The 12,393-nt window shown below is 48.9% G+C and overlaps 1 protein-coding gene across 2 annotated transcripts in view; it reads left to right on the top strand.

The window, feature by feature from the left end:
• LMTK2 (lemur tyrosine kinase 2) overlaps positions 1–12,393 on the top strand; it is a 72,986-nt gene that overhangs the window by 33,131 nt on the left and 27,462 nt on the right. Inside the window, exons 4-5 of one of the 2 annotated variants that reach the window (XM_056128493.1) lie at positions 5,109–5,179; positions 9,530–9,648. In XM_056128493.1, coding sequence (XP_055984468.1) covers positions 5,109–5,179; positions 9,530–9,648 — 190 coding nt within the window. Of the gene's footprint in view, positions 1–5,105; positions 5,180–9,529; positions 9,649–12,393 lie in introns of both variants that reach the window. The other variant, XM_056128492.1, reaches the window with a different exon arrangement.

Genomic DNA, 12,393 nt, shown 5'->3' with positions numbered 1-12,393 from the left:
GGCTCCCCTCCCTTGCTGTGGGCCTGTGGGCCGGAAGGAGGGGGCAGAAGGTCCATGCAGCTCTCCTGGGCAGCTGTCTGGGTGATTCTGACAGGCTCTGTCTGACTCATGCCCCCTCCTCAGACACCCTTAATAGAAAGTCATTGGACATTTCTCAACAGGGGCTGGAGCGATGAGACAGTGGGTGGGCGCTGGCCTTGCATGTTGCTGACCCAGGTTCGATCTCTGGCACCCCATAGGCTTCCCCGAGCCTGCCAGGAGTGATTCCTGAGCACAGAGCCAGGAGTAACTCCTGAGAATCTTCAGGTAGAACCTCCTCTCCCATCCTGCCCCCTCCACCCAAAATAATAAAAGGAAGAAAATTCTCAATGTAGGAGACTCACAGGATATCTTTAATTACCTGGGAATAGGAGAAACCTTTCAAGCTGGACACCAAAGACAGAAATCATGAGAGAAAATATCACCAATTTTTTTTTTTTTATCGAATCTTCGTGAGATACAGTTATCAGCTTTCATGTTTGAGTTACAATCATACAATGATCAAACACCCATCCCTCCATCAGTGCACATTCCCCACCACCAGTGTTCCCAGTATACCCCCCTTTCCCACCCTCCCTCTGCCTCCATAGCAATTTCCCCCATAGTCTTGCTCTACTTACGGTTTGCAATACAGATACTGAGAGGCTATCACGTCTGGTCCTTTATCTACTTTCGGCACATATCCCCCATCCCAAGCGATCCCTCCATCTATCATTGTCTTAGTGATCTCTTCTCTGTTCCAGCTGCCTTCTCCCCCAGCTCATGAGGCAGGCTTCCAACTATGGGGCTACGACCTTTGGGTGTCAGTCTCATGTTATGTTATTTTATATTCCACAAATGAGTGTGGTCTTCTCTGTCTGTCCTCTCTTTCCGACTCGTTTCACTTAGCATGAAAATACCACCAAACTTGACTCATAGAATGAAACAGATGGGGGAGTCGGAGAGATAGTGTAGCGGGGAGGGTGCTTGCCTTGCATGTGGCTGACCCAGGTTTCATCCCTGGCACCTCATAGTGTTCCCCAAGCTTGCCAGGAGTGATTTCTGATAATAGAGCCAGGAGTAACCCCTGAGCATCGCCAGGTGTGACCCAAAAACCTAGGGGGGATTAATGAAAGCCGGGAGCTGGGGCTAACTCGGTGGCCAGAGAGTCTGTGGCTGGGTTCCAATAGGGGCCTCGTGGAGGCTGCTCAGTGGGGGCTGTCTCAGACTCTCTGTGAGCACTAAGACTGGAGTACTGTGAGCACGATGGCCACCAAGCAGAGCTCTTTGACCTGGCGGCCGCCAGGGAGCCTGTTTATAAAGGGGCGTCTCCTTGGGCAGTTAGCGGGGCTGCTGCTTCTCTTCCATTGAAAATAAGCCTTGTTACCTGGGTTATTTTGCACAGTACCGTGCGGGGGTGTATGTAGACCAGCTTTTCTAAACTGGGTCAGAGATTACGTTTATGATTCTGCTGTCTGCTGCCAATTTACCCTTCATGGGACTTGTGCCAATTTATATTCCTGCCAGTAGGGCGTCAGATGGTTGATGCTTTTCCTATTGAAGCTAAGTTGGTATCAATTCAAACTGTTGTTATAAATTTAGGGTGCTAACTACAGTCTCCATGGTAACTACTAAGAAAATAACTTAAAAATACACCGAAAGGGGAATAAGAGAAAATTAGAATGGTACTCTAAAGAACTTATCAAGTGTTCACAAAAAAAAGGAGTGTGCGTGGAGGTGCAGGGTTGGGCCACACCCAGCAGTGCTCAAGGGTTACTTCTGGCTATGAACCCAGGAATTACTCCCGGCTGTGCTGGTGGGGACCATACTGATGCTGCGGATGGAAACTGGGTCCTGGCAAGGCAAGTCTCTCCTCGCTGTATCTTCTCTGCAGCTCCAGAAGGGGATTTGATGAGCATCTAATTTTAATGTGGTCAAATTTAAGACTGTTTTGTTAGGGCTTTGTATGTCTTGAGAAATCCTCTTCTCTTTATTCAGTAATCAAAAAGATACTTAGCTGCCTTTTATTTAAAACAAATCAGGGGCTAGAGAGAGAGCACAGCGGGTAGGGCATTTGCCTTGCATGGCCGACCCAGGTTTGATTCCCAGCATCCCATATGGTCCCCTGAGAACCGCCAGGGGTAACTCCTGAGTGCATGAGCCAGGAGTAGCCCCTGAGCATCGCCGGGTGTGACCCAAAAAGCCAAAATAAATAAATAAAACCCAAAAAAGAGACACATTTCAGTGTCTTGATTTGACCGTTCCTGCAACCTGCGGGTCAGGACAGGCCAGGAGGCATCCCTGGAGGTCCCTTCTCTGGCTTCATTCAGTGATTGCTTCCTCCTTTCCTCTGTGAGCTCCGCCTGTGTCTGCTTCTCACTGTCTAGGGTGGTTCTTGGCTCTGCCCCTGCTGTTCCCTCAGACCTCCCCATCGTGATGACGTCACCTCTATCATGTATGATTTGCAGATATTTTCTTCGATTCTGTCTTTTCGCTCTTTAGGTAGTGGCCTTTGGTAACACAAAAGTTTTTCATTGTTGTTTTCTTGTTATGTGCATCGGAGGGGCCATTGTAAAATTCGAGGTCATGAAGATTCGTTCCTGTGTCCTGTGTCAGCTCTCAGTTTTATAGATTTTGTGCTTAAGTACTTTGATCCATTTTTGATTTTTGTATTTGGTGGGAGATAAGGTTTCGGCTCCATTCTCTTCACGTGGATATTTTGTTTTTGTCTGTTTTGGACAGGGGTTGTGCTCCAAAATAGTGCTACGGGGCCTGGGGCCTTCTGGGTGCTGCCTCCACAGAGCCTCAAAGCACGTGGGGCCTGTGGTGTCGAGGCAGCTCTGGGGTCACTCCCGGCAGGGCTGCGGGACCCTCCCTGCTGCCCAATTGCTCCACCCCTGCTGTGAGAACTTTCAAAGAGATGATTTTTCGCCTTGAACGGGCGTGTTGAGATTCAGAAGGCTCTTCTGGCCAGGCTTGCTTTTGGACTGCGCTCCTATTCCACTGATTTGTTTGTCTGCCTTTCTGCCAGCGGCACTCTTGGCTGGTTTTTGTTTTTGGGGCCACACCCAACAGTGCTCAGACCTACCTGTTGTACTGTCTCTCCAGCCCCACTTTTATGTTTATTTATTTTGCTTTTTGGGTCACACCTGGCAATGCACAGTGGTTACTCCTGGCTCTGCACTCAGGAATTACTTCTGGCGGTGCTCGGGGACCAAATGGGATGCTGGGAATGGAACCTGGGTTGGCCGTGTACAAGGCAAATGCCCTACCCGCTGTGCTATCACTCCAGCCCCTATGTATATTTATAAGTTACCTTTTAAATGATTATTTTCTGTTTTATTTTCATTTGGGGGGGTCACATCTGGTGATGCTCAGGGCCTCCTCCTGACTGCACTCAGGAATCACTCCTGGTAGAGCTCCAGGGACTCTGTGGTGCTGGGGATTGAACCTGGGTTGGCCACATGCAAGGCAAGCACCCTACCCACTGTAGTATTGCTGCAGCCCCGACCATTTTAGTGATTATTATGGAGATGACAGTTATTTTTAATTTGTAACAGTTAAGTCAGAATTGACACCAACTTGGCATTGATAGCATAGAAAGGGGCCAGGGAGATGATGCGGGGGATGGTGGAACTTCCCTTGCACATGGCTGGTCCCAGTCAGTCCCCGGCACTGCATATGCCCCCAAGGACCGCCAGGAGTAATCCTGGAGCACAGAGCTACGAGTCACCCCCCCCCAGCCCCAAGTCCCCTTCAAAGAGCACCCGAGAGCTCTGTTCCTCTATAATGCAGTCCCTTCCTTTAAAAATAAATTCGTCTTTATAATTAAATATAAGTTATATTGTATTAATATCAACTCGGTTTTCTTACATATTTGGGGTAGGGGCAGGGAGCCAGGCTGCCCGAGTGGCACTCAGACCCAGGCCTTCCCAGGACTCTTGGTCCTATATGAGGCCCTGGGCCCCAGTGCTGGGTGACCTAGTTCCCCCGGTGGTGCTCTGGGACCTCTAGGGCTGTCGCCAATGATAAGTGAGTGACCATGTGATGCCGGGGATTGACCCAGGGTTGGCTTAAAATCACATCCCCTTGCCATCACCTGTCCGATGGGAAACTGAGGCTCATGCCTGTGTGGCCCTTGGCATGGTGACTTCTCTCTGCTTCCAGTATCTGCTGGTTACTGATGGTTAGGTTTTAAAGTGTCCTGTTGAGAGCTTCAAGTTCATTCTGCTTGGAGTTTATTGAACATGTCGGATTGTAGACTCGCGTCTTTTACTGGATTAAATTTCAGTCTTTTTGTATGTGGGGGAGTCACAGCGAGCAGTGCTTAGGGCTTAATCCTGGCTTTGCTCAGGGACCAGGCCTAGCGGACTCAGGGGGCCATCGGGGGTGCTGGGGATTGAACGCGGGTCGGCCATGTGCAGGGCAAGTGCCCTCCGGTGGCACTGTCGCCCCAGCTCCTATCTTTTTAGTGGTTATTATGGAGCTGACCGTTAGCTGTGCTGTGGTCTGTGCTTTCTCCAACCAGCCGTCAGGAGTGAGGGGCCTTCTGTCCCCTTCTCTCCTCCTTGACTCTTCGTTGGTCTCTGTTGTTCACTTAAAGGTGCACCGCAGCTCCTCGGGCCTCGCCCACTGGCCTGGTCTCTGTCCCTCAGGTGGGCCTTCATTGGTGGCATGGTCAGCAGCGCCTTCTGGCGCCTCCCAGCACCACATCTGTTGATCTGCTGTGACTCTGGGTCCTTTATTTCGAGGAGCATAAAGACAGTCACTGAGTCTCACCCATAGGCCCCTTCCTTGGGTTTCCCAGGGAGGGTTTCAGGGAAAGGGAGAAGGCCAGCAGGAACCTTGTGCATTGGCTCCACGGCACCCTTCTATGTGCTCTGGAAATCCCCAGCTTTCCTGCCGGCACTCGGAGGCTGGGCCAGGGGAGTCACGTTTGCAATCGGGTCCCTATGGGCTAGACGGGGGGTTCGGACTGTTTCTGTCTGACTCATATTCCATCTGCGCGTTAGAGGGTATCTTTCTGAGCTGGTTTCTGTCCGATAGTAATGTCGAATCTGAATGTTCTTTTTTTTTTTTTTCTACAGAAGGTTTGAAGTCTCAGGTTGCCCGGCACAGTCTGAACTACATACAGGAAATCGGGAATGGCTGGTTTGGAAAGGTATGTGTCCACCCTCCGCGTCCACCCTCTCTGCACTGCTCACCAGCTCCTAAAGATTGTGTGAGGTTTCACCCAAGGCCTACACTCTCCAGTGCTCCGCGAGTGACCCCAGTTGTGGGGGTGTGAATGTCCCCGAGATGATCTTATGTATCTGGGACAGAAAGGAGGGCAGGAGACCCGGGGTGGGGCCTTGCGTGTCTGGCCTGGGCTCTCGGCTTCCTGCCCTCCTGTCGAGTCTTCCCTGCCTGATGGCCGGCCCCGTTGGAAGGCTGTGGCTCAGTGACCTCGTTATAACCCGGGCTGTGAAGAGCTGCTGCTTCTCGCCTGTCAGGTGACCCGTACACCCTGCTCCGTGCAGCCTTTTCCCTGATGGTTCGAGGAGAAGCTTATTATAGCTGTTGTCTCCGTGAGGTGGCAGACGCCGCCGAAGACTCCCGGTTGCTCGGTGCTTGCCTCACCAGCAGGGGCTCGGTGAGAAGCTGTGTTGCTCCGCAGAGAGCCTGGCAGCACCGTCTTCCTGTCAGGGGGCCGTGACCCCTCTGTCTTTGATGTCTCCCAAACGTCGGCTCCTCCATGCCAGGCGTTGCTCTGTGCTGGGAGCTGCCTGTCTGACTGCCACATTGTGTCAGCGAGGTCCGCGGCCTCTCTGACCTGTGTGTGGACAGTGAGCATCTGTCTGAGGGGCCACGTGTGTGCGGGGCGGGGAGGACCCCGAGTTAGAGGAGCAGGGGGCCCATTGTGGTCCTGAGGGCAAGACGGACAGCTGGAGCCCAGCTGTGGGTACTACGTGTGGCAGGTGACAGCGGCCAGGGATGGGAGGATGGGGTGGGGTCCAGGCTGGCCCCTGCGGGACCAGGGGGACAGTCCATGTGCTCTGCTTGTGAGACTCCAGGACAGCCTTGGTGTGTGCTACGTCTGGCGGTGTCCGGCTGAGAAAGCCTCAGTAGGAATAGAGAGACGTGGGGGGGTCCGGGCCTGCGCCCCAGGTTCCGTGATGCTGAGGCCGGCATGGTTGGGGGCAGTGGGAGAGGAGCCCATGAGGAGCAGCGCCAGTGCCTCTGGCCTGGAGTGAGGTCCGGGAGCGCATGCGGGCCCCGAGCTCTGTGTGAGACTCTCCTGCTGTGCTCTGTCTGTGCTCCCCGGGGCTCCCCCCGCAGCCCCCCTGCACGGTGCTGGTGTTGTGTTTGTGTCCAGCTCACTGCTGTTGATTTGCCTTCCCTGACCAGTGGTGACGCCGGGCAGCGTTTCATACACGTGCTGCCTGTTTTTCTGTCTCCTTTGAGGATGTTCCTGTTCATGTCTTCTCCCCATGTTTTGGGGGTAGAGTTGGGGTTTTTTTCTTAGTTTTATATATCTCAGATATGAACACTTGTCAGATGAACAGTGGGCAAATATTCTCTCCCCATCTGTGGACTGTCTGTTTGTTCTGGACCTCGTTTTTTGCAGTGCAGAAGTGTCTTAATTTGATGTCGCCCCATTTGCTTATCTTGGCTGCCGTTTGCTTGTCCAGTGGTTTTGAATCCTTCAAGTGGGCAGGTAGTACCCCCCCATACCATAGGAGAATGGGGTGTCATGAAGGCGTTAGGATCCAGCTGGCTGGGGTAAAACGGTTTCATTGAAGGATTAGGAGGGCAAGTGGTGTGATGGTTGGATGAGAGTGTCACAGTTACTGGTAGAAATAAAAGGGCTGGTAGGGGCTGGAGAAGTTACAGTCCAGGCTCCTGGGGCTGGGGAGAGCACACAGAGGGGTGAGCAGAAACGCAGGCCCCTCCCTGCCGCAGAGGCCCTGGGACCCCACTGGGTGGAGGACTGCGGAAAATAAAACTTGAGGTTCTGGACCTGATATAGTTACAGCCAGGCCCATCCCACGTGAGTTTTATTGAGGTTGGGTTAGTTTGTGATTAATAGAAATGAATTCAAAGAACTTGAATTCAAAGACTGAAATCCCGGGGCCAGAGCGATAGTACAGCGGGTAGGGCGTTTGCCTTGCACACGGCCCACCTGGGTTTGATCCCTGGCATCCCATATGGTCCCCCAAGCACCTCCAGGAGTAATTCCTGAGTGCAGAGCCAGGAGTGACCCCTGAACATTGCTGGGTGTGACCCAAAAAGGCAAAAAAACAAAAACAAAAAAACAAAGACTGAAATCCCTGCAGTAGTGGAGCCCGTCCAGTTGGACGAGAGCTAGAAGGGTTAGAGACAAATAAAGACAATCCCAAACTTGTTTCTTGTACCACCTCTTTCCAGAAAATAAATGATGATGATGATGATGATGACGATGATGATGATGATGATGATGATGATGATGAATCACTTAGCACCTCCCTGGAAATCTGCTTTGTTTAAGTGAAATAATTAGATATAGAAAGTGTTTCTCAGTTGCACCCAAAGCTACTATTGCCGTGTCCTGTCCCCCAGACCACCCTCTGCTCCCCCACCCCCCTGTACATGATACCCACTTTGGAAGACTTTTGACAGTTGTGATTCCCTTTTCCATTCTAGGGTTATTGTGGGGTCATTTTTGGCAGTGGTGGTCATGTGGTGCAAGGTTTGAACCCATGTCAGGCATGAGCTTGGCTCTCTCTCCCCTTTTACAGTGGCACGTTTCATGGTGGCTGGTCAGCTGGAAATGAAGCCTGTGCCTTTGTAAACCAGCAGTTTCTTATTCTGCTCAGGTCACAACTCACGTTCCTAAAATACAGGGTTTACTCCTGGCTCTGCTCTCAGGAGTTACTCCAGGCAGGGCTCAGGGGACCGTATGGGATGCTGGGAATCGAACTCGGGTTGGCCGCGTGCAAGGCAAATGCCCTACCTGCTGTGCTATTGCTCCAGTCCCTGGATTCTGTTCTTAATATCTGTTTCCAGGGCATTTAAGTAGTTGTTTCACAAAAATATTAAGACACTCTTTTTTGGGGGGGGGCACTTCTGGTGGTGCTCAGGGATCACACCTGCAGGCCTAGGGTGCTGGGGATTGAACCCAGGTCAGCGTTGCATGCAGAGCAAACACCCACCCTCTGTAGTATTGCTCCGGCTCTAAACACTGTTTTAAAAGACCTCTTGGTTTTGATCATTCTCAAATTAAGTATCATCATTTACTTATTGTTGTCTTTTCCTGAATGTTGTACTGTTCATGGTACATTAATTGTTTCACTTGTAACTTGCTCTTTTATGAGGTTGCTTATTCTTGTGTTGTTAATTTCAGAGGGATATTTTTTTCCTCTGTTTTGACTGGAATTGTTAGTACAAGATAAAGGACTGGCATAATTGGGATGCCATGGATTTTTAAAGTTAAAACATAGTGAATTTATTTCTCCCTGGGCGTTTGTCACTTTACTTGAGACAAAATGGTTCATTGAAGTCTTTTCAGACACAGTTGAGTTAATTTTGTAATGAAATATACAATATTGCTGCTCTGTAGGATCACCATGAATGTCAGTGAAAGTATAATTTGTTTAAACAAAAAAGGAAAATGTATTAAAAATATGGGCTTTCTGCATTAAAAGCCATGATCCAGAGACTCACAAATGAATCTCGGACAAGCAGCTTGCTGCAGGGATGGTTCTGTACCCAAGTTATTTAAATTCTTACCATCTCAGAAGCGCGGCAGCAAAAGCGACCATGCAATATCTCATACTTTTTTCTTTATTTTTGTCCTTTTTTTGTTGAATCACTGTGAGATAGACCCTTACAGACATCTAATACTGTCTATAGCAGCGATACAGAATAAATTATCTAGCATCTGCCTAGGGGGGCAGACTTAAATGGTGGTTGGAAACTTTGAAATACTGGTAGTGGGAAGGTGTAATGGTGGTGGGATTGATGTTGAAATATTGAATGTAATTATTGTGAACAACCTTATGAAAATAAAATTTAAAAATTAAAAAAATAAATATATGGGCTCTCCTTAATCTCTGGTGAATGCTTTAAACATTTCTTTAACTGAATGGAAATATTTGGGTTTTCCAAGGTTTGGGAGGATAGTCACGGTCACAGTCCTCCCATTGTTCATCGATTTGCTCGAGCGGGCCCAGTAATGTCTCCATTATAAGACTTAATTGTTATGTGTTTGGCATATCGAATACGTCACGCATGGGTAGCTTGTCCGGCTTTGGCGTGCTGGCGAGATACTCTCGGTAGCTTGCCGGGCTCTCCGAGAGGAGCGGAGGAATCGAACTCGGGTCGGCCATGTTGGCTGCATGCAAGGCAAATGCCTTATCCGCTGTGCTATCGCTCTAATAGAAGGTAGTCTAGTTGCAACTTATTTCCCTTTGTCCCATTTCCTGATTAGTGAGGTAGATTTCTTGACTGTTTTGATGGAAGTGAAATTAAAAAAACTGTTCTTTGATTTTAGGTTCTTCTCGGAGAGATCTACACTGGCACTAGTGTAGCAAGAGTCATAGTGAAGGAGTTAAAAGCAAATGCAAGTCCAAAGGAACAAGACACCTTTTTGAGAAATGGAGAACCCTACTAGTAAGTTGGCCCGATCTCCTGCTTGCGGACATAAACACAGTGTACGGTCTGTGGAGCATCAGGGGATTAAAACTGGTTTGGGGCTGACAGTTGCATAATGTGTGATTTGGTAAGTGTCGTAGGGTTAGGCCGTATCTGACTCTGAGACAGAGACCTGGTGTATCAGGCTGGAGAGCTCAAACATCGGCACATGCTGGCGTGTGGAGCCCAGGTTTGGTTCCCACACACTGCCTGGTGTAGCCCCAAATCCCTTCCTCCCCCTAAAAAGAAAAAAGGCCCAATGTGGCCATCATAAAAAAATGACTTTTTTGTTGTTTCGTTTTGGTTTTTGGGTCACACTCAGCGGTGCTTGGGGCTTATTCCTGGCTTTGCCCTCCGAGATCACTCTTGGCCAGGCTCAGGGGACTGGATAGAGTGCCAGGGATCATCAAACCCACGTCGGCCGCGTGCAGGGCAAGGTCCCTACCCACTGTCCTTTGCCCCAGCCCTGAAGATTCTTTTTAATGAGCAGTTAAGTCCCTTTGAAAGAAACGGAAAAAAACCCAAAATCTCATCAGAGACATAGAAGACTTTAGTAGAGCCTAGATGGAAACTTTTGAACTGAAAAACAGAATCATCAAAATCGCAGATTCCGTGGATGCACAGGATGAGGAGGACAGAGTGAGCGACAGTGAAAATAGAACAGGAGATACTGCCCAGGTTTACAACCAAAGGCAAATAGACTTTGTTCTTCTTTTGGTCACACAGGGGAGTGAGGAGTCTCGTCCTGACTCTGTTTGGGCCTTGCGCTCTGCTGTGCCCAGGTGCCATCTGTGTTGGGGGCTGACCCCAGGCCTCCTGCACGCAGAGTGTCCACATAGCTCCTGGAACAGCAGAGAGCACACAAAATTGAAGGAAGGGAAAAGGCCTTGGGGACACGCTGGACTAAGGAACCCTCACATTCTTGTTTAGATATCCCGGAAAGGAGAGAAAAGGTCTGGCCAGAGAAAATTGAAAAGCATTTATTTAATTCAGATTATGTGAGGGGGAAAAAATGTGAATGACCAAATTTGGAAATGTCATACTTACAGATATTGAGAGAGTTTAGCAAAAGTCAAATAATGTAAGTCCAGAGGACTTACAGACAGATATCTCAAAACTAGACCTGAACAAGAAAGCTTGAAAGTAGGAGGGAGAAATGGCATTTATTTTAGGAAAGAGGAAAAATCATAGGTTGTTAAGCATAGATCTTAAGCTGGGGGGGAAGGGGGGAGCAAATGAACTCCAGAAAGCAAAGGAGAGGAAAATATCAAAGAGCAGAAATCAATAAAATTGAACACAAAGTCAATAAAACCAAAAGCTGACTTCAAGAAGGTAATAAAATTAATAAACATGCTTGATGTAAGCCCAACACATTAATTAGTTCTGTGGATCATAAATTTCAAAGTAAACAGTAAAACTATAAAAACAAAATCTTTCCTAATAAACAGGAATTTTGTGGGGTTCTAGTGTTCCAGGAAGTGGGGAAGTGGTTGTTTTGGGGCCATACTTCGGAACGGTGCTCAGGACTTAGGGAACCAACTCCATTTGCTGCCTGAGATGAAACACAGGTCAGTCACTTGCATGGTGCTATCTCTTCCCCTGATGAAGTATTTTTAGACATAACAGAAAGCTGGATACACTTCTTTAATTGGTAAATTGGATCCTGAAAGTTCATTTTTATTGTGTAGAGTCTGAAAGGACCCACTGCAGGTTCGGAGAGACTGCAGATGCTTTATCCAACATAGCACTCATCTAGACTCAGATCAAAACAAACAAAACAAAGACCCGGAGTCCTATGACCAAGGAGGACAGCTAAGCCACTCACATCGGCTGTCCACGCTCTGGGGGCGGCCGGGTGAGCCGCTGTGACGCCATCTCTCTTCCTAGCTGTGAGGAAAGCTCAGATAAACAGGGATAGTACCAAAAGTGGGTGAGGATGTGTCGCATGTGGTTCCAAATGCATTCGTAGAGCATTAAATGGCACAGCCTCTTGAAAATAGATCTGACTTTTATTTACAAACTAAGCACATACTAATTGTGTATATTAGGGTTCTCCAGAGCAGCAGCAGTGATAGGCCAGGCGGGTGGGCAGGAACTGGAGACTTGCTGGGGAGAGCCTGAGCAGGGGTCAGGGTCTGAGTCAGCAGACAGAAGTCCAGTCTTTGCTCTGTTAAGGTCTTCAGCGAGGGCCAGAGAGAGTCCAGGGGGTGAGGCACTTGCTTGCACCCAGCTGACTCAGATGGCATTTCGTAGGGTGCTCTGAGCATTGCCAGGAGAAATCTTGAGCACAGAGCCAGGAATAAGTCCTGAGTATCACTGGGTGTGTCCCTCAGCCCCCCAAAAGGAAAAAGATCTTAAGCTAATTTGATTTATCTGCATTATGGAGCACAATCTGCTTTAATGAAAGCTCACTGGTTTGACTGATGATCTCATCCAAAAACACCTTCACAGAAACATCCAGAATATTTGACCAAGTATCTGGCCACTGGCCCAGGGAAGTAGATATATAAAATTAGCCATCAAATTACATAACCCTCCTGTTCCGCTCTTAGACATGTATTTCAGAAAAGGAAGACATTTCCACTCAGAAACCTGTGCATGATTATTCTTAGCAACTTTAAGTGTAATAGCCTAATGTTCATCCTTTCAATGAATAACCAACCGGGTACATGCCGGCCATGGGTCCTGCTCGGTGGTCAGAGGAATGAACCGTTGGCACGGCAG

This window comes from Sorex fumeus, unplaced genomic scaffold, assembly GCF_029834395.1.
Source record: "Sorex fumeus unplaced genomic scaffold, SorFum_2.1 ptg000064l, whole genome shotgun sequence".
Taxonomy (NCBI): Eukaryota; Metazoa; Chordata; class Mammalia; order Eulipotyphla; family Soricidae; genus Sorex; species Sorex fumeus.
Note: the sequence above shows the minus strand (reverse complement) of the source record. Positions and strands in the feature narration are given on the sequence as shown.